Source organism: Herpailurus yagouaroundi, unplaced genomic scaffold, assembly GCF_014898765.1.
Source record: "Herpailurus yagouaroundi ecotype Mexico unplaced genomic scaffold, PumYag 193, whole genome shotgun sequence".
Classification (NCBI taxonomy): domain Eukaryota; kingdom Metazoa; phylum Chordata; class Mammalia; order Carnivora; family Felidae; genus Herpailurus; species Herpailurus yagouaroundi.
The window spans coordinates 200,747-226,278 of record NW_024412424.1 but is presented as its reverse complement, the minus strand read 5'-3'; the positions used below and the strand labels follow the sequence as shown (position 1 = coordinate 226,278).

Below are 25,532 nucleotides of genomic sequence, written 5' to 3'. Positions count from 1 at the left end.
CACGGTCGCGGCTTATACAAAATGCCAAGGGGCGTGGTCTCATGTAAAGAAAGGGGTTAGGCCTGCAGTGCGAGCCAATGAGAGGCGGGGGAGGGCGGGACTTGTGCTGAGGCGGCCTGTAGGGACGGGGCTTTTATAGGAGATGCTTGTAACCCAGAGCGTGGTTACAGCTTTGCGCGTGCGTCTCAGGCCGGACTACGGGGCGCCGCAGACCCAAGTGAGAGAAAGGGACAAGGCTGCAGGCTCGGAGCCCGGCCCCCTCAAGCCGCGCGTTTGGGTCACGTGACATGAAGGGCACCGAATTCCTCTGGAGTCAGCGCCATTTCCCGTAGGTGAAGGCCGAAGTATCCTGGGGGTCAGAGAAGCCTCCTGTTGCGATGTGACTTTGACCCACGGCCTGGGGCCGGTGTCAGACTCGGGCGCTCGCAGAGGGCAGAGGTCTAGCTTTAAGGGATGGGCGCGCCCGCTAGCTTGGGGGCGTGGCCTCGTCCTTCCAGGTGGCGTAGACTTGGTGTGGGCGGGCTCACCATTGGGGCTGAGATTTGGACCCAGGTGTAAAAGAGGCGGGGCTTCCCATCTATTCTTTGAGAAACAGGTAAGTGTGAAGCACTATTTTGAGGCCAAAACTGCCTGTGGTGGCCAATTTTTGGTGCTGGTGGTGACGTAAGGAAGGGGGCTGGCGCCGCGGGAGGCGTGGCCTGGCCCCCAAGAGGCGTGGCCTCGCCCAGAGCCTAACCGCGTAGGTGGCGTGGCTGCGCCGAAACTGGCGAGAAGAGGCGTGGCCCGGGAGCCTTGTGGCCGGGGAACCTTCTTCCGGAAAAGATCGCTGCGCCTAGCTGCTGGCACTGTCCTTTCTCTTTCAGGTGGCGAGTCATGGAGACCCTCACGGCCGCCGCCCCTGCTGGCAGCTTCTTCCCCTCTTTCCTGCTCTTGGCCTGCGGGACGCTAGTGGCCGCCCTGCTGGGCTGCGCGCACCGCCTGGGGCTCTTCTATCAGTTGATGCACAAGGTGCGGGGGCATAGGTCAGCGGCGGGCTGGGGGCAGCCAAAGAAGGAAGGAGCTCCTGGCACTCCTAGCTCACTTATTTTACAGGAGAAAGTGAGGCCCGACCAATCTAGGGGGCTCGGTTGGGAAATTCTGTCTACGGCCCTTAACGCTTGGGCAGTCTGCAGACAGGTCCCTGGACTTTGCCTGTAGGCAGAGATAAATCGGGCGGTAGCTGCCGGGTACTCAGCAACCCCGCCTACTCCTTCCCCAGAGGCCAAGAGCCCTTTTCACTGAGCGCAGCTCCCTAAACCCGACGTGATCAGAGTGGGCCAAAGGTAGCACCAGAAGGGGTAGCTGTGAGAGATGTCATGTACTTCTCAACGCGTCCCCTAGAGGTGCTTTTGTTTCTGTACTCATTTTCCACAAGAGAAGACTGAGGCTCAGAGAGTTTGTGTGGTAACTTGTCACAGGTGGCCTTTTGGGGAACAGCTGACCCCACGGATCTCACTCTGAACTGCTTGGCTCCTCCCTCAGGAGTCCACCCCTCCCCCTCCCAATAGCAACGGGAGCAAGGTCACTGGCCTTGAGGATTTCTGGAGATTTAAGGCAAAGGCCTCTGGTGTGCGGGGCTGGGAACAAGCCGAGGCTCAGAAGCCTCAGCATATTCTGTGTCAGCAGGCCGCTCCCTTGCCAGGTGCTTAGTGGCTGGCAGCCTGTCAGCGGGGCCTGCCCAGTGAGTGGGAGGAAGCGTAGCGGGCTGGGATCAACAGTTGCCACTAGGTCCTGGAGGGCAGGCAGTTTTGGAGTCTCAGCAGATGGCCCCTGGCCAAACTACTTTGGGTTCTGGGGATCCACTTTCCCTCTCCTCTCGCTCATTGGCCTACTGTCCCCGGAGACAGGCAGTGTAACAGAAGGGGGCGCTCAAGAGCCTTGGTTCTATGGGACTTTGAATCTTGCCAGGGCAAGTCTTGGTTCCCTTAGCTGTACAAGGACGGCCTGCCCTACTCTGGGCCTTGTGTATAGTATGATATGTGCCTCACCGATATCAAAGTTCCTCTGACCCCTGACTCTGTCCTGCCCTCCTTCCTGGGGGAGTGAGAGTGCCCTCTCCCTGTCTGCCTTGGCGCTCTTGCCCTGGTCCTTGGTAATTGTGCTCCTCTCCCTCCGTGGGCCCAGGTGGACAAGGCGAGCATCCAGCATGGCGGGGAGAATGTGGCAGCTGTGCTGAGGGCCCACGGCGTCCGGTTCCTCTTCACCCTGGTCGGCGGGCACATTTCCCCCATACTGGTGGCTTGTGAGAAGTTGGGCATCCGCGTGGTAGACACACGCCACGAAGTCACAGCTGTCTTTGCCGCCGATGCTGTGGCCCGCCTGACCGGTGAGGGCAGAGCAGAGAGGGCGGAGGGCTGGTGAGAATGGGATGGGAAGTCTTTGCAGGGCAGAGTTTTTTCAGAGGTGGCCAGGAGGGAGGGCAGGGCCGTGATGGATTCTGTATTTCAGGGACCGTGGGCGTAGCAGCAGTGACAGCGGGCCCTGGCCTCACCAACACGGTGACTGCAGTGAAGAATGCCCAGATAGCTCAGTCTCCAGTCCTGCTTCTGGGTGGGGCCGCCAGCACTCTGCTGCAGGTGCCCTGCCCTTGGGTGGATGGCGGGGGTCCCGGGGAGCCTCAAAGGGCTCATGTATTGACTCTGGCCTCCTCTGTTTCCACCAGAACCGGGGTGCGCTCCAGGCCATTGATCAGATGGCCCTGTTTAGGCCACTGTGCAAGTTTTGTGCTTCTGTGCGGAGGGTGCGGGACATCGTGCCCACCCTGAGGGCTGCGATGGTGGCTGCCCAGTCGGGGACACCAGGTAGTTGGTGGGGGGGGGGGGGGGGGGGGGGGGTGGTCAGGCCCTAAGGCCTGGGTCCAGGGAGGCATGGCAGGCTCAGTATCCTCCCTGCCCCTCCACAGGCCCAGTGTTTGTGGAGCTTCCCGTTGATGTGCTGTACCCCTACTTCATTGTCCAGAAGGAGATGGTGCCAGCCAAGCCGCCCAAGGGCCTCGTGGCTCGAATGGTCACCTGGTGAGTTGCCTCACCCCCACCGTGCCCTCTCCAGCCCCCTGCCCTCTTTTGTAACTTCTTGCCAGCCTCTGTCTCTCCTTTGACTCATTCATTGGTTTGCATATCAGCTGAGGGGAACCAGCCTTAGGAAGAGCATTGGAGGTAGAGGGACTAGCATATGCAGAGGTTCTGAGGCGGGAGCGAACTTGGTGGGTTGGGAAAGCAAAGTAGCCTCTGTGGCAGCAGCAGGTGAGCAAAGGGGAGAGGGGCAGAGGTTGAGCTCAGAGCGGCCAGCAGGGGCCACTGGGAGGACCTGGGGTTTTGTTTTTACTTCGAGATCCGTCGAGAAGCATTATATGGTCCAAAGCAGAGGCGTGGCACACCCCGATTCAGGTTTTTATCACGTTCCCTCTGACTGCTGCTGGGGAACGGACTGTGGGCTTGGGTGGAAGCTGGGAGGCCAGGGAGGAGGGGTTGTCGGCCCTGGGATGAGAGGCAGTGGCGGCCTGGCTTTGAGTGGTAGCTGTGGGTTGCAGAATAAGGAATAAGCTTAAAGGTTTTCCTGGAAGAGCTACAAGGTTGGGGGGGACTTCTTTCGGTGGAGAGGATAGGAAGGGGTTCCATGTGGGGCCACATCCCCAGCAGAGGTGTCTGGTTTGGGCCACACCTGGGATGGGCCTGGCCGGAGCGGCACGGGAAGGAGAGTCGATTCTCCTCTTCCTTCTCCTCTGTCCCTTCCCTTTGCCTGTCCTTGCTCTTCTGCCTGCCATGCCCCTTCCGTGTGTTTAGCGAGTGCCACAGTGTGCCAGGTACCAGGACCGGCACGAACAAGACAGGCGCCTGTGCCCTGGGCACGCGAGAAGTCCCTTGAAGACCAGTTCGGGGGGTAGAGCTTTATTCACATCTCTTTTATGACAACACTGAGTGAAGAGGGTAAGGTGTTACTACACCCATTTCATAGAGTGGGTAACTGGGACCCAAAGAGGGTAAATGACTGTCAGGAAGTCATCCAGCTTGTTAATGGCACACGAGGATTCCTCCTGGAGGAGCCTCCCATGCTTTATCCACAGAGCTATGTGCCCTCTACAGGGAATGAAATGAAAGTTCAGAGTCGGGTCTGAATCCCGAGCCAGTAACCAGCTGTGTTCACCTTGAGCAAGTGACTAAGCCTTCCCCACCCACCCCCCGCCAGTTTAATGGAAATACAGTTGACATAGGGGACTGTGCAGGCTTAAGGTGGACAGCGTCATAATTTGACGATCCTGTTGTGATTAAACCTTTCTTGACTGCAGCTTGCCTGTCTGTAAAATGAAGAAGCGTAGCGTGGTTTTCTCTCTAGACTAAGATTCGGTGAAGAATAAAGCAAGATCGCTTCGACAGTGTAAAATGCTGAAGTGACTAATTAGCCATTGTCTTAGATGAGGATAGGGTTGAGTCCAGTGTCCTTTCAGGTGTAAGGCAAGCTGTCTCCCATCCTTTCTCCAACCTGGCTAGGGAACCACAAATACAGAGGGGGATTCAGAGGTCCTGAACAGATAGGAAGTGGCTGGTGTCCGTGCCAGGTAGGCTGAATTTGGTTTGTTTATTTGTTTGTTAAAGTTTATTTATTTATTTTGAGAGAGAGTGAGAGAGCAAGGTGCATGCAGGGTTGAGGCAGAGAGGGAGGGAGACAGAGAATCCCAAGCAGGCTCCGCAGTGTCGGCACAGAGCCTGATGCAGGGATTGATCTCATCGGCCGTGAGATCATGACCTGAGCCGAAAGCAAGAGTCAGACACTTAACTGACTGAGCCACCCAGGCACCCGAGGTAGGCTGAACTTTTAAGCAATTTTGTTCTGTGGCCGTGACAGCAGCCTGTTTGTTCCCTGGTTCTGGGTCCCCCCTCCCCTCCTTCCATTCTCCTTTCGTCTCTTGGGCTGCCCCTACTCAGCCCTTTGGGCTGGCTCTTCCTTTGCCTTTCTTTCTATGTTGGGGTTTACCATGGTTTCTTCCTTGGCCTCTTCTCATTCTCTGTATTCTTGGTTCCTCCTCAAAAGAGAAACAGAAGCTTCTGGTTCCGACTCCTTTTTGCCGACACCCACATGCCTTGTTCTTGGCTGGATTGGATGTTCCTTGAATGCAGATCTGGGCAGGATTTATCTCTGTGTCTCCAGGGCCCTGGAGGCCCACATGGGAAGTCAGGGCCCTGTGACCCAATGAGTAAGGAGACAGAAGGAGGTGTCGGAAGCTGGAGAAAGAGGCTTGAGTGCCTTCCCTGATTGAGTGTTTTGCAAAGTGCTTTATATCCTGAATGGATCGAAAGTGAACCTTGGGAGAGAGATTCCCTTTTCCATTTTACAGAGGAGGAACCTCAGAAAAGTTAAGTCACTTGCCCAGTCGCACAGCTAGGAAGCGTGGAGCCTTGTGTGTTTCACTCTGCAGCCGTGGCCCTGATCCTGGCACTCCACACCGGTGTCACTTGGTTCTGAGGGTCCGTGTCCAGTTGGGTGGTCGCCAGAAGCTTCTGAGGGGCAACAGGCGGCTGGAGACTCGGCCACTGGGGTTTGTCTGTCTGGGGTGTGGCTCACCTACTTCTGTGCCTGTCTCACTTCCCGCCTTGACCCCGGCCTCCTTCAGCTCCCAGAACCCCAGTCATTAATCCTGGTAACTGCCTCTTCCTCTCATCTTTGCAGGTACTTAGAGAATCACCTGGCCAACCTCTTTGCAGGAGCCTGGGAGCCTCGGCCTGAGGGGCCTCTGCCTCTGGACATTCCGCAGGCATCCCCCCAGCAGGTGAATCGCCTCTCTTCCCTGGTTCCCTGAGGAACCCCACCTGGCAGGATGGCCTCTCTCTGAGTCAGTAGTGGGGCCTGGATCTTGGGGGCTGATGGTGACTCACACGGTTGGCTCTTTGAGCCCCGTCTCTAATCCCAGGTTCAGCGCTGTGTGGAAATCTTGAGCCGAGCCAAAAGGCCCCTTGTTGTGCTGGGGAGCCAGGCTCTGCTGCCCCCGACCCCTGCTGACAGACTTCGGTGAGAACCCTCAGCCCTGCCCTTGCTGTCACATCCCTGGTCCCGGTCTCCGGATGCCTTGTGGGGTGGGGGCATGCCCTTGGCTACACTCCCCTCTGCTCTGCCTGGACCCCCAGGACTGCCGTGGAGACCCTTGGCATCCCCTGCTTCCTGGGAGGGATGGCACGAGGACTGCTGGGCCGCAACCACCCCCTCCACATCCGGCAGAACCGCAGCGCTGCTCTGAAGAAAGCAGACGTGGTCCTCCTGGCAGGTGGGCCTCGGCCTCCTCTGCCCTCTCCCCTTCCCCTCCCTGCAGGCCCCGCCCCTGCTCCGCTCCCCGCGCCCCCTGTGGCCCTGCCCCTCGTAGTCACGTACTTAACTGGCACCCTCCCCTCGTAAGCACGCACCCTCTTGCCTTGGGCCCACCCCTCGCCCCTCGCCCCTCGCCCGGGTTTGGACAGCCGTGTACTTGAAGTCCAGCCAGGGAAGTTCTGGCAAGCTCGCAGTCGGGCCGCGTGGCTCAGCCCTGCATGGAGGAGGAGGCACAGATAGTGGGCACCTGTAGTGTTCACATTCAGCGTTGGCACGTGTGTGCTCTGTGCGGGATGGACACAGCATGTATGCGTGCGGCATGTGCATTTTCATGTAAAGGGGAGTCCTGGCCACCGCGTAATGGTTGTATCGGTTCGCTGTTGTGTGATAACCATCCCAAAACTCAGTGACTTAAAATGCGCTTATTATGGGGGCGCCGGGGTGGCTCAGTGGGTTTCAGTGTACGACTTCGGCTCAGGTCGTGATCTCACCATTTGTGAGGTTGAGCCCCGCGGTGGGCTTTCGGCTCTCAGAGCCTGGAGCACATGCTTTGGATCCTCTGTCGCCCTGTCTCTCTCTGCCCCTCCCCCGCACTCTCTCTCTTTCAAAAATAAACAAACATTGAAAAAAGGCACTTATTTCTCAAGCTCCACCTGTAGGTTAGGCGGTAGTTTTTCTGCTGTTGGTGGGACTCCTTTGTGAGTCTGTAGTTGGCGAGGCAAGAAGGCATCTGGGCTGATCCGGGGCGGGCAGGCGCTTATCCTTGGGCTTGGCTGACGTTAGGCTGGGCTCACATGGCCTCCGCTGGGCTAACTGACTTCTCTGACTCCTCCTTACATCTTCCTCCAGGTTTCTCATCATCCAGCAGGCCAGCCTGGGCTTGTTCACTTGGTGGAGGATGGGAACAGGCAGGAGGGTTAGAGCAAGGTGTTTTAAGAGAGAGAGAGAGACAGTGGCAGCCACAAGGCTTCTTGAAGCCTGGTCTCAGGGGTGCCTGCCGTCATTCTGCCACAGCCTGTTGACCGAAGCATGTGCTGAGGCCAGCCCAGATTCAAGGGGTGGGGAGATGTGAAGTCATTGCGGCCGGCGCTGGTACAGGGAGAAAGGAAGAACGGGGGTCACTTTTGCATCTACTCTGCCATGGTGGGTGAAGGAAGGTAGTGGGGACACTGGCCCTGCAGCCGCTGAGACCCCGCTTCCCACGCCAGGAATCGTGTGCGACTTCCGCCTGTCTTACGGCCGTGTCCTCAGCCGCAGCAGCAAGATCATCATCGTCAACCGTAACCGGAAAGAGATGTTGATGAACTCAGACATGTTCTGGAAGCCCCAGGAAGCCGTGCAGGGTGAGCGTCCGGTACCCCCTCACACACACAGGCTCTTCCTGGTCCTTCTCTTGGCCTCTGCTGCAGCTGGCTTGAGCTGGGTGCTTGTGAGCAAGGCCTGAACCCTGCCCCGGCGGGCATCCGGTCAGCTGGAGACATACGTGTGGCTCTCAGACTGATGGGTGCTTCTGGATGAACAGATGGTGGGGTGTGCGTACAAGGGGAGGCCTGGGAATAACATGCATGTGATCACGCCCCTGGCTGCAAATCCTCCCGTGCTGCTTGCTGCCCGGAGGACAGAGACCTGCCTCCTTGTCCTCCGAGGCTTTTGTTGTCCTGTCCTACCTTCCCTGTTCAGTCTGCTCCCACAGCCTTTTTGTGGTCTGCTTCTGCCCGTCGTCCCAAGGACATTGTGCTGCAGCGTAGGCTACACGGAGCTCTTGTGTCAAGCAGAGGAGTGGCGCTGTTGCTTTCAAGCTCGGGAAGGTCTACTGTAGCAGCTGGTGGGCAGCGAGTTGGAGGGGGCAGGTGGAGGCCAGGGGCCCGTTAAACCAGGCCAGGGCAGAAACGACGAGGCCTGGAGCGGGGATGGACCGGGATGAGAGACTCGGCTTCTCTGAGCCTCTGTGGGATCACTTCGAAGACGGAGATGATGGAAAGTGTATATATCACTGGCCTGTTTATCGGTCACTTCAAAAGCAGTGTGCTTGGCTGATGGAGGTGCTTTTCGTGATGTGTTTTAAGGCAGAATTCACAGCACTGCCTGATCTAGGGTGTGAGGAGGAGGAGGCAGGCGACGAGGCTGCCTGGGTTTCTAACCCACTTAGTGCTTCCTAAACCTTCATTTCTCTGGCCTTGGCTGCCCCGACCTGCTTCTGGCAGACTGTGGGGGGTGTTTTGCCTCTTCTGCTCTAGGAGCATCCCTGGCCTGGCACCTTGCCTCCTGCTATTGCCTCCTGTTGCTATTGGATTCCTGCTGTCCTCGGGCCTTTGGTGCTGGGAGGGCAGGAGGCCACTTCCCTGCAGCTGTTTTCTCTTCCTTCCCTAGGAGACGTGGGCTCCTTTGTGGTGACGCTGGCGGAGGGCCTGAAGGGCCAGACGTGGGCCTCAGACTGGGCAGAGGAGCTTCGGCAAGCTGACCGGCAGAAGGAGCAGACCTTCCGGTGGGCGCCGGCCCTCCCCGCCCCCCCGGCCCGCGGCCCGCCGGGGGCGCCGGAGGGGGGGACGGAGGGGGTGGGTTCCCGGCAGGCTCTCCTGCTGGCCCTGCTGATGTGCACCTCTGTCTGGCAGGGAGAAGGCATTGACGCCTGTAGGCCAGCACCTGAACCCGGTGCGGGTACTGCAGCTTGTGGAGGAGATTCTGCCTGACAACACGATTCTGGTGGTCGATGGTGGAGACTTTGTGGGCACGGCCGCCCACCTGGTGCAACCCCGTGGCCCCCTGCGCTGGCTCGATCCTGGTAAGGAAGGGCCTCTGCCTGGGACGGCTTGTACGGTCCAGGCCCCTTTCTACCCACGTACTCTTGGTTTCTCTAGGTGCCTTTGGGACTCTGGGGGTTGGTGCAGGATTTGCACTCGGGGCCAAACTGTGCCGGCCAGATGCCGAGGTGAGTCAGGGCGCTGGAGGCAGGAGGCTTGCCGTGTCCTGGGTAGTGAGGTACTCAAGCAGCCTTGTTCCCTGCTCAGGTGTGGTGCCTGTTTGGAGATGGAGCCTTTGGCTACAGCCTCATTGAATTTGACACCTTTGTGAGACACAAGGTGACTGGGCTGCCCGAGGGACGCTGAGGGCTTGGAGTCCTGGGAGCTGTCAGGATGGGCCGGGATAGGGAGGGAGCTGCTTCTGCCTGTCCCTGTCTTTGCCCTCTGGTTGGCCAAGCCTTGAAACTGAAGGCTGTGGGCTGGCCTCGCCCTCTCCCTGCAGATCCCAGTGATTGCCTTGGTGGGGAATGATGCTGGCTGGACCCAGATCTCTCGGGAGCAGGTGCCCTGTCTGGGCAGCAATGTGGCCTGTGGCCTGGCTTACACCGGTGAGGGGCCTGGGCAGGCTGGAGATGGGGGGAGGCTGTTTCAGGCCCGGATGGGCATGCGTTCCTCTCCTGGGCTGACTGCATGGCGGGCTGGGTCCCTGCCACCATCTGACTGGACTTCTCCTTTCAGATTATCACAAGGCAGCCATGGGACTTGGGGCCCAGGGCTTGCTGCTCTCCCGGGAAAAAGATCAGGTGGTCGAGGTGCTTCGTGATGCTCAACAGCAGTGCCGAGATGGCCACCCGGTTGTGGTCAACATCCTCATTGGGAGGACAGACTTCCGAGATGGCTCCATTGCTGTGTAGGGCTTCATGGGTCAGTACCCTTGGCTCCCTTCCCACCCCTGGACTGTACCTAGCTGGTTGAGAGCCTCATCCTTGCCTACCTGGACCTGGCCTATCAGGTCCACTGACTCCACAACCCTCCAAGAAGACAGGGTGGGGCTGCAGGGGTCAGAGCTCAGAGAAGCTCCGTGGCAGCACCCGGGAGCTCCTGGGCTTTTTTTTTCTCTGCGGGGGACAACTGCCCTTTTCTCCCTTCCTCTGTTCCACGCTTAATAAACCACCTCTGGTCCGTGTGGGCCCAAGTACTCATCCCAGAACGTGTGCATATTGATTTATTTGTCCACAAAGATGGGAGTGAGGGAAGGTGGGGGAGACAGGAGGGGACCCTACTCTCCCATTGGAGCTCTGGGGCCCACTGTGGCTCCATTACTGGGGATTTTAGGGTGTCTGGCCACTGCGAACTCTTTCCCTCTCAGAGGTCCCTGAAAGAGCCCCATACGCCTGCTCCAGACGTGTCCACCCATGCACACTAGTCCTCACACACAGACACACACGCACGGAGGCAATAAATATGTTCCGTACCAAAGTGCCCCCAGCCTGACATTTCAGGTGGGGCCCCTCCACAGGGAGGTCTTGTAAGTGCTCAGTTTCTTCAGGGATGTGGAGGAAGAATGGGGGAGGGGAAGGGCCAGGCTCTGCTATCTCCGTTTCCTGGTTTGAGGCAATCACGGGGCTTTCCCTGGAAGAGAGGGTGGGGAAACCAGCTGTTTTTCTAAAAGCCCCCAGCTGCCCCTATCCAGCCAGAGCCCAGATAGGGGCTTTCCCCCACCCTGCCCCAAACAGCACCTCACCATAGTCCTTGGGCCCTCCGCGGAGGAGAGAAGCAGAGTGCAGTGCTTAAAGCTAATACTGAATTGGTTGGCAGCAGCAAGAGGATTGGCGCGGGGCATGGGTGGGGCGGGGCGGCGCGGGGAGTGTCTCACCACCCTGGGGTGATGCTCACAGTAACTGGTGTTTCCCTGGCTAAGGGGAGGCAAGAGAGGCCAGCCCAGCAAGCGGAAGAAGTGCCTTTGGCAGCAAGGGGAAAAGCCCTTGGTACTCAGAAAAGATGGCCACGACGGCTGGTCCCGAAAATCCCCAGTCCCAGCCTGTGCAACCAATGCCCCAATAGCGAGCACTGGAAACGAGGAATGATTCTCAGCAACGGGCTGGCTGGTCACTAGGCAACGCCCCAGCAGCCGGGACCAGGGCCTGAGTGACCGGTCTGGCCCCTTCAGGGGCTGGATGGAGCACGGCCTCAGCAGCCAGGAGCCCGGGGCCCCAGTGACCGGGGTCCCACCCCGCCCGGCTCAGAGGCACACGTTTATCTGCTTGGAGAGCTCTCTCTCCAGGTCCAGGATGAGGGCGTCGAAGTCTTTGAGGTTCAGGTGCGGGTTGAAGGGCGCCTCGAAGTCATCTTCGAAGTCAGCGGCGCCCTCCGGCTCGCCCGCGTCCTCGTCCTCGTCCTCGCTGCAGCTGCCCGTCACGTGCTCGTAGTCCGGACCGGACAAAAAGTCCCGCCCGCACGGCAGAAAGTCCCGCCCGCAAACGCTCCAGTCACCCGCGTAGCGGTTACTCGGGGGGCTTTCGGGGCCGCCCCGGCCGCGGGGCCGAGTCACCACCTCGGGGCTGGCGAGTGGCAAGTGCAGCGACGGCTGCCGTTTGGGCCGCACGTACGGGGCGACGTCCGGAGGCTCCGGGGGCCTGCGGGGATCTGCGGAGGGAGAGCGGGGCTCGTGACGGCGTCACGCGCCGCGCGAGAAGCCAGACCTCTGATTGGCTGCCCAGGTAACCAGGCCCCTGATTGGCCCTGACGAAAGAAAAGCCCTGGCGGAGCTAGAACCGGTTGCTTAGGCAACCGGCCCTCTGAAGGGCGTGTCAGGAGGCAGGGCCTCTGACCGCGTCAAGCTTGGATGGGCTCTAGCTGGACGGGTTGCCGGGGCTACCAGGTACCGGTTTACCCTGGTGAGGGGGCGCGGCATGCCTGAAGCTCGAGACTCTGATTCGTCGCCCGAGAAAGCGCCGCTGCGGCGGCCTGGCCTTGATTGGTGGTGAGGGCTGGAGGCGGGCTCACCTGGCCAGGCCTGCAGCAGGTAGTGCAGCACCTCGATGTGGCGCTTGAAGTCCACAGCGTTGGTGGGGCCCGGGCCAGAGCTCCGGATGCGGGGCCTGGCAGGTGACTGGCGCGCCGGTAGCAGCACGGGACCGAAGCACACGGCCAGGTTCTGCGGGGTCATGCGATTGTGGGCGTGGAAGGAGGAGACGAGGCGCAGGTGGTCCAGGAGAAGCGTCAGCGTGGCCTGAGAGAAGAAGGTTGGGAATCGTGAGGCTGACTGGTCCCCTGTCACACCTGGTGGTGGTGGTGGGGGGGGGGCGGGTAGACGAACGCGGCCCGGAGTGGGGAAACTCAAGATCTCATAGCTGGTTGATGGCCGAGCTAAGGCTTCGATACTACTATTATGATCCCATTTTGCTGGAAGCGAGACTGAAGACAAAGGTAACTTAGTTTTGGAATGGCAGAGCTTGGATTTGAACCCACTCCTCTGTGTGTTAGTCAGGGCTAGCATTAATTCCATTTTACAGATGAGGGTATTGAGGCACAGAGGGTCGGGACTTCTCTAGGATTCCACAGCCAGGAACCTCCCTTGTGGTAGGTTGACAGACCTGTATTCAGAGCCTCCATTTTTTTGTGATGTTCTGGCTGTGCAACCTTGGGCAACTCACTCAACTGCTCTGGGCCTAGGTTTCCATAGCTATGAAGTGGGGATTCTGATAGCACCTAATAGCCACATGCTCGTGCACATCATGGGCTCAGGTGTGGATGAAACACTCTACTGGTGTCAGCCCGCTATGAGTCCTGCCCACTCCCACCAGGCCCAACTCACCCTCTCCACATCCGGCAGGCAGTTGAGGAGCCCACGGGTGCCCTCAGTGCTGGAGGGCGCCCTGCTTGGGGGTCCTCGGGCCATGGCTTCCAGCACCACCTGATAGAGGGGCTGGGTGATGAGCGGGGTGGGCAACTCCCGAAGATAATCCTTGAGGATGCCTGTGGACACAGGGCCCACTCTGGTCAGGGCACCCCTGGCTTCTGAGTCTGGAGGGGTCAGCTGGGGCTGGGAGGGGGAAGAGGAGGGCAGGCACAGGAAGATGAAAACAAAGCCAGAGAGAAAAGGGTGAGGTCCCAGAGGGACCACAGGGACTCCCTTGAGGTGAAGGTTGAATGGGGAGCAGGTGGGGGTAGGCAGGGGCATGCTGACCAGTGATGACATTGATATCGGGATACAGGTCCTCGGAGAGGCAGACGGCTGCACTGTCCCGCTCAAAGGCATCCCGAAGTTCTTTCTTGACAGCTGCCGAGCCACACAGGCGGTAGAGCCCCACCACCTGGGGGTGGGCGCAGAGAGATGTCTTCTTGCCAGTGCTACAAACTGATGAGGGCCGGGTGGGCTGAGGGCTGGAGGCCCGGGTCAGGGTGGCAGTGGGCTGAGGGCTTGGGGGCTGGCTGCAGCTTTACCAGCTGCCTTCCTGCCCTTCTGACACCTGTCGTGGTGTCCCCACCATAGCTCCCTGAACAAGCTGGCCGCGTAAGCCCTCTGCTTGGCTCACTTGTCCTCAGGTCACTTGTCACCTCCTCTGGGGAGTCTTTCCTGACTACCCCAACCAGAGGTCAGGTCCTGCTTTAAGGACCTGCTCTCTCCCTGCTTCTCCCCTCTTGTCCCAGCCACAGTTTTACACTTGTGAGTTTTGGGGATCGTGTCTTTTCTCCCATCAGGCTCTGAGCTCCAGAAGGTCTGGGACCCTGGGTTCTGGGTTGGGTGCTATGGTCTAGGGGAGCCTTCTGCCCTTGTCTAAGCTGGGATTGGAGCTAGGAGTGTCCCAGGCAGGGTGCACGTGTGGGGAAGGCCTGGCCTCTGTACGCGGGGTGTCCTGGGGGTGTAGGTCTGAGGTCTGGGGGCCAGCCGGGATGGGGCAAGGGGCTCACCCGCAGCCCTCGGCGCTCGATCTGCCCAACGCACTTCTGGATGATGAGGGGCACCTGGCCGGGGGGCTGTTCCCGCTCCACCAGCAGCGGCAGGGGCAGCCCAAAGACGCGGGGCTCAGCTGTGCCTGGTGCTTCCTGCTGCTCTGACAGCGTCAGCTTGGCATACAGCAGCCCCTGGGGCTCCAGGCGCACGGCCAGTTGCTGGGCCTGGCACCCTGAAGACACAAGGAGGCCTGTGGGGTCTGCCCCCACAGGCTCCTGTGCCCTGGCCCCCTACTCCAAGCCACCCCCCAGGCCCCGGACACTCTGGGAGAAAAGGGGGGCCGAGTCCTGTGCCAACCGCTCTTCCCTTGCGGCCACGTATCCTACCTCGGAAGACCGTGGGTAGCAGCACGGTGCCCTGGGCACAGGGCCGGTGTCGCCGAACACCGGGGTCCCATGCCAGCACCAGGGCCCGCAGCAGCCGGGCAGCCTCGAGCTCCAGGTGGAAGGTGTGGTCCAGCCGCAGGAAGTCGGGCCCCCCCCCTCAGCGGCCCCGTTCGGGCCCGGGCCACCCCATCCACCTGCAGTAGGCAGCACAGGTCTCTGGGGGTGGCCCCAGGTGCCGGCCGCAGCCCCCCCAGCCCGTACAAGTGTAGGCTGAGGCGGCCCCAGAGTGCGGCGGGCGGCGCTCGGGCTGGGGGGCCCGCCTCGTAGGGCCGGAAGGCAGTGGGCGATGGGGGCCCCGCTGGGCGCTCCGGAGAGTCCCCGTCACTGAGGTAACCGGCCCGAGGGCCCCGTGTGGCCCCAGCCCCTGCCGCCCGGCCAGGGGCCCCCACACTGCTGTCCAGGTGGTAGCGGCTGATGACGGAGCCCTCGGGGGCGGCCCTCTCACGCTCGCGGCCCGCCCGGGTGCCCCGCAGGCTCAGGCGGCGCCGAAGGTCAGGCAGCTTCTTCATCTTCATGGAGAGGCGCCTGGCTGGGCCGGGGGACTTCGTGCGGGAGGCTTTGGCTGGGGGGCTGGCAGGGGCCGCGCCTGGGGAACAGCATACCTCAGGGGTCAGAAGCCTGGGCTTGGGACCGGGGTGAGGCTTGTGGTCATCTTGGGGGGCCGGAGGTCTGAGGCTTGTGCTCACCTTGCGAGGCTGGGCCCTCTGGCTCCGCTGAGCCTGGCTGTGGCCCCGGGGGCTCAGGTGCCAGGGGTCTGGAGTCTTCCTCAGGGATAGGGTTGTACCAGATCTCACCCGCGGGCTCCCCGCTGCCGGGCGCCCTGGGCCCCAAAGCAGCCTCTTCTGGTGGCTTGGCCCCACCCAGCACCCATCGGCGGCTGCTGGGCTCCAGGCTCTGCAGGTAGGCCCCCCGAGCTGGGCTCCGGGATGCCTCGGGGCTAGGGGGGCCCTCTGCCCCGGCCTGGGACTTTTCGGGGGCGTGGGGCTCTGGCTCTGGAGGACTGGGCTCCGGGCGCTGGGCTGGCCGGCCTGGCAGAGAGCAAGGGGGGTGACACCCAGCTACCGCCTGCTGCCCCCAGTGCAGCCCCAGCGAAGAGCTCTTTCCCCAGCAGGGGCCAGGGCTGGGGTGCACGCGGCTCTGGCATTCACTCCACTTGTTTGTTTGGAATGGGCGGGCACAGGCCAGCAGTCTCACTGGTTGCCAGCTTACAGCCCACCCCCTCTTAGTTCCTGGGGTCCCAAACGGGATTCTGTCCCTCTGCCCTTCAGCCTCAGGGGTCCAGTGGGGTTTCTCCAGACCTGGGCCCTGCATTCTCAGCTCTACCTCCCACCCCTGGCATGGAGCCCTGCTCCTGTCCCTTCTTACTGGGTGGCTTTGGGCAAATTGCTTTCCATCTCTGAGCCTCAGTGGCCTTCTGTGAAATGGGGGGGGGGGTAGTCAATGCCCCCCTCCAGGGAGGCATCAGAGAGCTCGGTGTGGGGAATGCTTCCTAGGCATCCAGGTTACGGTCAAGCACACAGCCCACAGTGAACGCTGGCTTGCTTCCTCAGGAAGACAGGAGCAGGCACGTCGGCTAGTGCTTTGTCCTCCCATTCCTGCAACATCCCCCCCCCCAACCCCCCCACCTCTTAAAAGCTTGTCTTCCAAACTCTTTCCCTATCCTGGAGTGGGCCCTGTCTCTCAGCGCAGTCCAGATCCCCATGGTCAATGTCTTGGGGCCTCTCCTCTGTTCTACCGTCCTCCCCTCTCTGACATCCTGGGCTGTTTCCTGTCTGTGTTTGTGCGTGGGCACCCCGGTCCCTTCTCTCTGCTCTAGGAGCCTTGGGAATCTTTGGGAAGGGCTGGCGGCGGTGGGGCGGGGGGGGGGGGGGGGTAAGGGGAGCTCAGATGTGGAGTCCTCAGGCCTCCCTCCTTTAACACCTTCCTTCCCGGGACTTTCTGTCCCACGCAGCAACCAATTCCTCAAGGTCCTGTCTTCTGGCTGGTAGAGTCCCTCCTCTGGTCAACTCTGATTTGCAACACCCTGGACTCTGCCTCGGGGGTCTCTATTAGCAGCATAGTCCAAAGCGCTGTTTAACTCACTTCATTGGCTCTGGGCAAATTACCCAACAGCTCCGTGCCTCAGTTTCCCCTCCTGCATAAAGGGGACAGTTTCCTGGGGCTGCCTAAGGTGGGTGCAGCTGCAGTCACTGGTTAATAGGAGGGGGCCGGCGGGTGGCTACTGGGGTTGATGCACCGCCCCTCTCCCTCCTCTGCAGGACTTCGCTACCCATCTCCCATCCTGGAGGGGCGCAGAGTGTCCCCGGCCTGGCCTGACTGGGGCCCGTTTGCCAGCTTCCCAACTCCTCCTCCCCTCCGCCCTCCAGGCCCTCGGTCTCGGCCCCATTTCCTGTCAGGGGCGAGGCCCCCCTCCCGGGCCTCCTAAGGCGCCCGCAGCGCTGGCATCCCCGGCCGGGCGCGCATAACGGTCCGCGCCCCCTCTCCCCCTGCCCAGCCCCTTCCTTCCAGGACCCCTGCCCGCTCTTGGTCCCCCACCCCGGGCCGCAGGGGACTCCGCGGGGCTCCCCTAGCCGCCGCAGCCGGCCCTCCTCGGGGCTCCAGGACCCCCCCCCCCACCCTCCCGGGCCAGGCGGGGTTCGGCGCCCCCTCCTCCGCCGTCCCCCTCCCCCCCGCCGCGCTCACCGCGCTCCTTCGCGTCCGACTTTTTCCGGGGAAGTTTCTCCCGGCCCCGCAGGCGGGAGAAGGTTTTCCTGAGGAGCGGCTCGGCCATGCTGGGGCCCGGGCCGGGCCGAGTGCGCGCCCCGGGCTCCGGCCGCGCCGCCCCCCTGCCCTCCCCTCCCCGCCCCGCCCGCCCCCCCCCCCGCGCCCGCCGGGAGCGCATTGCGGGAATGGTTGGCCCAAAGTTTTTTTTTTTTTTTCTTTCCCCTTCCCGCGGCCTGAGCGAGCGATGCTGGGAGATGTAGTCGCCCGGGCCGGGTGGGGAGGGATTGGGGGCTCTAGGCTGCCTTCCTCGCTCCCCTTGGGACTATCATGGCACCGCCCTCGTCTTCCCTCTTACCCACTCTGCTTTGGTGATGGAATACAGCGCGTCATGCTGGGTTTACCTTCAAAACGCATCTTGCCCGTATTTCCTCTCCTATCCCCCCCCCATCTACTGCCCCAGCCTGGTGCAAGCCCTGGCCTCTCTCCTTTCCATGACAGCTCCTCTTTTTTGGTATCCTGGATGCCCCTCGGGGCGCCTCCGTCCTCCACCTAACTTTCCCACCCCCCATTCCGGTTACTACTGATGTTTAACAAGCCACCCCCCAAACTAGTGGTGTGAAAGCCATTTTATGTCACAGGTGCCGTGGGTAAGGGATTTGGGCAGGCCAGAGCTGACATTGATTGTTTCCACTCAATCAATGGTTCAGGGGGAACTCAACAGATGTGGCTGGAATCATCTGGAGGCAAGGTCACTCACAGGTCCTGAGGGCTGGGACCTCTTCACAGGCTGTGGACTAGGGCTGCTACGTGGGCCTCTCCCTACGGTCCGGCCTTCTTCCCAGCAGGTCAGTAGTCAGGATGACCAGACTTCACTCATGGCCACCCAGGACTCCGAAGGTGAACAGGACAGATGCTGCATCACCTTTCCTGACCCAGCCTTGGGTGTCATGTTGTGTCACTTCTGGAGCCAGATTCATAGACCCCACTCCTCTCAGTGGGCGATGTGTCAAGGTGACCTTGTGAACAGGATGTGGGCTTGGAGATACTGTGGCCACCTTGGGAAATGTAACCTGCCTCACACCTACATTTCATTCTCTGTGCAGTGCCCAGGGTCGACTTAAAAAGCTGAAGTCGGATTCCAGCACGCCCCACCCCTGCTGTACAGTCTTTCCATGACTGCTCATCCCGCCTAGAATAAAACCCAGATTCCCAGTAAGAGTTCTAGCCTCATTTCCTTTGTTGTCTCCATTGCTCACCATGAGCTTCTCTCTGGTCCTCCTTTACATCAAACTGTCCCAATCCCTTTGCACAAGTAGTCCCCTCTGTGTGGGAAGACTTGGTTCCTCCGAATTTGCCTCTTTCTCTTCTTTAGTTCTAAAAGCACCTCCTTGGGAGGCCCTCCTTCAACACCCACCACTGTCCACTCACTATTACCTCATTGTATTTCATTTCTCTGAACACTGTCACAGCCTGAGCTTAATAGCTCCAATGCTTTGTTCTAGTTCATCTGCTTAATTGTCTAACCTGGGACTCCACCAGAGGCTTGTCTGTTTTGTTCACTGCTGAATGTCCAGATGGGAGATCAGGTGCCAGGTACCAGAGGCCTAGATAGGAGGGGGTGGTGGCCGAGAAGTTTGCACAAGAGGAGGTCGTGAGTGTTTGCTTATCATGTGTCTCAGAGTGGATGTCTGTGTTTGTCCTACTTGGAGTTTGTTGAGCTTCTTGGATGTGTAGATTCATATCTTTCATCAACTCTGGGAGGTTTTTTTGTTTTTTTTTTTGGTGCAATTATTTCTTCAACTATTTTTTTTTTTCTATCCTTTTCTCTCCTTCTGGGACTCCCATTATGCGTATGTTAGTATGCTTGTTAGTGTCCTACACGTCTCTCAGGTTATGTTCATTTGTCTTGGATGTGTGTGTTTGGGAGGAATCAGGCTGAAGAGCAGTAGGGTTCACCCCAGATGTGTTTGAGGTAGCTGCAGACAGTGGGGAGAGAGGTCAGGGTCAACACAACACCTGTTCACAAGTCCAAGGCAGGGAGTACAGGAAGAGGGCCCCATCAGGGAGGGTACGCCAGAACCTCCAAGAAGCTGGAGGCTGATGTGGGGATGAGATCAGCCCTTAGAATCACCCATCAAATGATTAAAAAACATTCAAGCACTGGGGTGCCTGGGTGGCTCAGTCGGTTAAGCATGTGAATCTTGATTTTGGCTCAGGTCATGATCTCATGGTTCATCAGGTTGAGCCCCTCATCGAGCTCTGCGCTGACAGCATAGAGCCTGCTTGGGACTCTCTCTCCCCACCTCTCTCTGCCCCTCCCCTGCTCATGCTGCTCTCTCTGTCTCTCAAAATAAATAAATAAACTTAAGAAAACATGTACCACATCAATCTTCATTTTTGGTAAACTCCTTTGACTGTGTTTCTGCACTTTCCCTGTTACATTTATTTGTCTACATGTAGCTCATTTAATTCACAGTTGGCTATGATTCTTTCTTAACAACCAGAAATTCATGGTAAGTGTTAATAGAATGGTCATGTATACTAATTTTCACATTTTGTGAAGTGTGTACAATTATTAATCTGGATTTTGGTAGTTGCTGTTTGGATTTAGGAGCCTGTGTGTGTGTGTGTGTGTGTGTGTGTGTGTGTGTGTATTCTCTTTCCCCCAAATGCTCTCGCTGGCTGCTTGATGGATAGCCCCAGCAGAATGGGGATTTATCGAAAGAAGAAATGCAGGCAGAGGGAGCTGGTGAGGTTTGCACAGATCTCTGCACCCCTGTGGCAGACCGTGGGGGGTGGTGGATAAGTACCCCAGCTCCCTCACCCCTCATGTGGGATGACTGATGTGTATGTTCCACACTGACCCCCATGGGTTCCCCGGGACTGACTTCCAGCTGCCCACACTGGAAACTTGAATATCAGCACACTCTTTACTGCCTTCCTTCTCTTCCCTTCCCTTTCTCACTCCTCCACCCCCCTTCCAGCATTTCCTAGATCACTTCCCAAATAAACTTCCTGCACTTGAATCCTTATCTCAGAGTCAGCTTCTTGGGAGCCCTAAATGCAGACATTCTCTCTAGGCCTCCGTTTCCTTATCCATCCAAAAGGAAGAATTACGTGCCCCCTGTTATCCAGGCTGTGGGGGTGGGGACAATGGCGGTGGGGTGTGTGTCTGTGGGCTAAGCCTCCTGTATGCCATCTCCCTAGGGCCCTCTGTTCCCGGGACTAGAAGATAGAGAAGGTTATGGGGAACAGGCTCCCAGCTCCCCCCACCCACTTTTGTCATTCTCAGTTGCCCCTGTGCCCGCGGCTCACCTGCAGGAGGCATCTTCCAGGGTGAAGAGGCACTTGCCTGGCTGGGAGTCCATCCTCAGAGGAGCCAGGGAACAGGTGGCTGCTCAGAGACATCCACCAGGGTGGCTTCAAGCAGCTAGAGGGGCAGAGGGTGGCCAAGGCACCATGAGGCAGCTTCCTGAGGTGGAATGTGGCGTCACCTGGCAGGCAGTTAGTGGGGCGGCATATCTTGGCCGGAGCCTCTCAGTGGCCCTCGGCAAAGCCCAGCAGATAAGCTGTAGAGTGGAAGCTAAGGCGCATCAGAGCCCCCAACTCCCTGTGCAGAGCCCTCCTTCCATCAGCTGTAGGTCTGCGGGGCCCTCCTGCTCTCCAGGCCCCTGCACAGGCCCCAGGACACCTTCAGCAACTGGCCACCAGCTGGCATGCCAAGAGCTGCCATTGGTGTCCAGCTGGTAGGACCTCTGGCTGTTCCACAGGAAGGGGAGGCAGCCTGGAGAGGGGTGACAGACCAGTTAGGTGGGGCAAGTGGCCTGGTGGGCAGAGCCAGGCAGAGACCCCGTGTCATTCCTTACCTTCTCTCTCCTCTCTCCCAGGTCTCTGGGCTCTACTGCGTCGTCCACAGAAACATTTGGCCCTTGACTGGCTCCTGGGAGGTGGCCCCTAAGCCCTTGGAGTATCCTACTTGACAAGAATCCCTTTGTGTACCTGGGGGGCCATGCTAACCACGTGGTTTATAGTGGGGACCTTGGGCCACACTGACCCAAGAGGTATCAGTCTGACCTCTAGAGGGGCAAGAGACTGAATAACCAAGGCCAGCCACATGGGTGGTCAACCGTGTCTACGTGGCTGTTATAGGCTGAACTGTGTCTACACCAAATTCACATGTTGACTCCCTCCCCCTTCCCCCCCATCCCAGTACCTCAGGATGTGACTGTATCTGGAGATGGGGCCTTTAAACAGTGAGTGAAACAAATGAAATCTTTAGGGTGGGCCCTAATCCAAGGTAACTGGTGTCCTCATAAGAGGAAATTTGGACACAGAGATGTGTGTGCACAGAGGGGAGAGCATATGAGGAGAAGACGGCCATCTACCAGCCAAGGAGAGAGGCCCCAGAAGGAACCAGCCCTACTGATGCCTTGATCTCAGACTTCTGGCCTCCAGAACTGCAAGAAAATAATAACTCTTTCTTGTTTAAGTCACCCGGTCTGTGGCGTTTTATTATGGCAGCCGTACGACGATAATACAGCGGCCTACCTTCAGTGAAAATTCTGGACGAGGAATTGTTTTCAAGGAGCTTCCCTGGTTGACAATACACTACGTGTGCTGTCAAACATCATTGCCGGGAGAATTAAGTGCGTCTATACAAACCCACAGGGAGGGGACAACTGGTCCCCTGGTGGCTGGTCTCTTCTGGACCCTCCCCGCCACGTGCTTTTTACCTTTGCTGGTTTTCATCTGTATCCTTTCCCTGTAATAAACTGGGAGTGTAACAATTTTGCTGAGTCCTGTGACTCCTAGTGAAGCATTGAACCTGAGGGTGGTCTTGGGGACCACCCACTAGGGTCACAGAGATAGGAGTGACTCCCCCCAAATTTAAACGTACGTTTAAAAGTAGGAGCTTCCCCTCCAGGGCCTCAGGCTGTAGCCTTACTGCATCTGTCCTCGTGCCTTCCTGGACGTGCCTTTCTTTTTCACCAGCTGATCCACCGTTTGCCCCCGCCCCCGCCCCCCCCCCTCCCCCACCGAGCCCCACATGGGGCTGCAGCGTGACCTTGGGCACTCACCTGAGAGGGCATCCAGCACGGTGGAGGGAGGGGTCAAGTTTTGGGGTCACACTATGCTGGATTGGAATCCCCCCCTCTGCCCTGATCTAGCTTATGACGTTGGCACAGTCACTTTCCCTCTCTGAGCCTCAGGGTCCGAGTCTCCAAATTGCTTTGCGTCACCCAATAAAGTCCCATGTATAGAGAAAGAAGTGTTACTGTGCTCTCATACTGGCCAGGGCCAGTCTGCTTCTTCAGATAAATCGGCTCAACCCCCTTCGAACACCTTGCTGAGATTTTGGAGAATTACTAGATGATGGTTTTCTCACGGTCTTCTGTTATCGCTGAGTTAAATAGTTTCATAGTGAGCTTGCTCTTTCTGGTCTCTACGAGGAGGTGCACTGGCCTCTCTCCTTGATTTCACCAGGGCTCCTGGGTGTGTAACAGCCTTTACTGAGGCTGGGGGAGCAGAGGGAGAGTTTACATTGCATACCACAGCAACTTAACCTTGACTATTAGATGTCTCTCTTCCAACCCGGACTACCTCCTAGAGTCTTGTCATTGCACTGCCTCCCTATTCATTCATTTGTTCATCCATTCATTTGTTAATTCATTCACTCAGTCGACACATATATTTCGAGTGACCAATGTATTAAGCATGGGGGTATGGAGTTGGGCAAGATAAACAAGAAAACACAGTCTCTCATTTCTCAGCTCACAGTTCAGTCGGTGACATAGATTCTCATGAGAGAATCACACATATGAATACCAAATCACTGATGTGATGGGGACAATGAGGAATAGTGAATGTATTTGGGCACCTCACATAGCTGAGATAAGGAGGGGGTGAAAGACTTCCCTGAGGAAGTGCGGTTTGCCTCGAAACCTCAAAGCTAAGGAGGCATTAGCATATGCAAAGGTCCTGTGGCACCACCTGTCCATTCCTTGTCTGGTGCTGGGATTCAGCTCATTTCATCTCTTACTCTTTGGTCCCTTTTGGTCTCCCTGCTTCTTGTCACTCCCATCCACATGTGCCAGGGTTTACAAACTAGAGCCTGTGGGCCAAATCTGGCTATTGAGCTATGAATGATTTTTTAAAAAATTTTCATTTATTTATTTATTTTGAGAGAGAGAGAGAGAGAGCCCACGTGCAAGTGGCGGAGGAGCAGAGAGAGAGGGTAAAAGAATCCCAAGCAGGCTCCACGCTGTCAGTGCAGAGCCCAAAGTGGGACTCTGGGACTCTCATGAATTGTGAGATCATAACCTGAGCCGAGATCAAGAGTTGGACACTTAACCAACGGAGCTACCCAGGCGCCCCAGCCACCCAGGCACCCCTGATTTTTAAGAGTTTAAAATGTTTGGAAACAAATAAAAAGAAAAACATTTTGTGGGCTACCTTTGATAATTCTGTTGGATAATCAAAACTTTAAAGCTAGTATCCACGAAGGTAGGCTTAGTGGTAACCGTAGCATTAATGTGTCCGATAATAGGTAATATTAGAAAGCTCACACTGGATGGCAGATTTTAGACAGGATTTTCTGTTTCACAACTTAGTTATTATTTTTCCTGCAACCCTGGAGCCCAGCCAGTTGAAAGAGAAGGTAGAAACCTCCTCCTGATTTCTTCTTTGTGGGCGACAGCTGAAATAATTTGGTAGTTGAGATAATTGGGATCCTACATTGCCAGGTAGTCAAATTAGAAGAGGCAAGTGTGTAGGAGGGTTTCTGGGGGCAGGGGGAAGAAAAGGAGTGAACCGAATGCCAGTCACTAAAACCCAAACAGCAAGATCCATTTTTGCAACATATTTGACTTTCATGAAAATATAGAAGGCACATGCTATATTTTATCACTACAATCTGGGGGAGAGAAGCACACAGAAGGTGGATGTTGGTTAGGAGTCTTTCTGAATCATTTTGATGTCAATACATTTTTTTTTTAATGAAACAGTAAAAAAAAAAGGCTATATTTCACAACATGTAAAATTATATGAAATTCAAGTTTCAATGTCTATAAATAAAGTTTCATGGGTTCTCATCCACTCCCATTCCTTGATGTGTTGTCGATGGTGGCTTCCATGATGGAACAGCAGAGGTGAACCACTGTGCCAGAGGCTGTAGGATCTATACAGCTGATAATTACTCTCTGGCCATTTATAGAACGTTTCCTGACCCCCAATCCATGGTATGGTTCACCAGTGGATTTATTCAGAAGCACAAGCCCTCCCTATATCCCTGCTTAATGTTCTGGTCCCCTCTGCCCTGTGGACCAATCCCTGCGGTGAGTGACCACACCTCTGTGGGCTGGGGACACACCTTTCCGTGATTTCTCTGAGCAACCCAGGCTGGGTCCCACCACAGGAACTTTACACATGCCGTCCCTCCCAGAGCACGACTGCGCGGGAGGTTGGGGGAACTGGGCCAGTTTACAGCCAGGATAAAGGTTTCTGAAAAACCGAACTTGAAATCCATTTTGTGAAACGGCACTATTGCCACCTGGTGGCCACGTCCTCCAGCTGTAGCTGCAATTCTTTGAAAGCGTTTGGTGGGGTCTTTGGACCTTCCTCTCCAGGGCGGTGTTTATGGAAGGGAAACATGGAAAATGTCCTTGGAAAAATGCCCCAGATATGGTTCTCTTGTATCTCTGAACTGAAGGCCTATTTGTGTCCCAAATCGCTACTTCCCTTCTTTCCACCCCCCACTGATTCCCGTGATCCCCAAACTTTAAGGTTCATATAAGCCCCTTGGGTTGTTAAATTATGATTCAATGGTTTCGGATGGCGTTTGCGTCTTCATTTCTAGCAAACTCCCCATGAAGCTGATGCTTCTGATTCATGGATCTACTTGGGTATCAATTTCTATGTTTTCTATAGAAAAGGGGTCAGTAAACTCCTTTGGTAGAGGGCCAGATAGTAAACATTTTAGGCTTTGTGCAACATGAAGTCTCCTTCAAGATTATTCAGCTCTGTCCTGTAATTTGAAATCAGTCATAGATGATTAATGGGTGTGGCTGTGTTCCCATAAAACTCTATGAGCACTAAAATTAGAATTTTATATAATTTCAGTCTGTCATAGAGTAGTCTTTTAATTTTTTCCCAACCACTTAAAAATGTAAAAACGGGGTGCCTGGGTGGCTCAGTCGGTTAAACATCTGACTTCGGCTCAGGTCATAATCTCATGGTTCGTGAGTTCAAGCCCCACATCGGGCTCCGTGCTGACACTGCAGAGCCTGCTTGGGATCCTCTCTTTCTTCCTCTCTCTCTGCTCCTCCTCCTCCTCCTACTTCTTCTTCTTCTCCTCCTTCTCATTCCTCCTCCTCCTCTTCTTCTTCTCTCTCTCTCTTTCTCTCTCTCTCA

General features: G+C 57.3%; 2 protein-coding genes across 3 annotated transcripts; one reads left to right on the top strand and one right to left on the bottom strand.

Moving 5' to 3' along the window:
* The first annotated feature begins 154 nt into the window (after nt 1–154).
* On the top strand, nt 155–10,287 carry HACL2 (2-hydroxyacyl-CoA lyase 2). 2 transcript variants are annotated; one of them, XM_040444761.1, is made up of 16 exons: nt 155–328; nt 864–1,008; nt 2,164–2,365; nt 2,488–2,615; nt 2,702–2,840; nt 2,942–3,053; nt 5,704–5,803; nt 5,945–6,042; nt 6,159–6,295; nt 7,545–7,679; nt 8,707–8,821; nt 8,949–9,118; nt 9,195–9,265; nt 9,345–9,416; nt 9,580–9,685; nt 9,816–10,287. In XM_040444761.1, exons 1-16 carry the CDS (start codon nt 288–290, stop codon nt 9,989–9,991), a joined length of 1,947 nt encoding a protein of 648 aa, XP_040300695.1. In that variant the 5' UTR covers nt 155–287; the 3' UTR covers nt 9,992–10,287. The 2 variants fall into 2 exon arrangements, with proteins under 2 accessions (XP_040300695.1, XP_040300696.1); XM_040444762.1 differs by lacking the exon at nt 155–328 and adding an exon at nt 335–595.
* SYDE1 (synapse defective Rho GTPase activating protein 1) lies at nt 10,286–17,256 on the bottom strand. Its single transcript, XM_040444760.1, is given in 9 exon segments — nt 10,286–11,723; nt 12,084–12,309; nt 12,895–13,055; nt 13,267–13,393; nt 13,992–14,206; nt 14,361–14,514; nt 14,516–15,006; nt 15,107–15,448; nt 17,103–17,256. Coding segments are annotated over 9 exon segments (2,208 nt in total). The 5' UTR covers nt 17,191–17,256; the 3' UTR covers nt 10,286–11,319.
* Between the last annotated feature and the right edge of the window lie 8,276 nt (nt 17,257–25,532).

Excerpts from the sequence above, each read along its gene's own strand:
- HACL2 (XM_040444761.1), top strand. The coding sequence starts at position 288 with ATGAAGGGCACCGAATTCCTCTGGAGTCAGCGCCATTTCCC. Across the intron at positions 2,841-2,941 it reads TGCCCAGTCGGGGACACCAG|GCCCAGTGTTTGTGGAGCTT; the intron begins GTAGTTGGTGGG and ends GCCCCTCCACAG. Across the intron at positions 9,266-9,344 it reads TGTGCCGGCCAGATGCCGAG|GTGTGGTGCCTGTTTGGAGA; the intron begins GTGAGTCAGGGC and ends TTCCCTGCTCAG.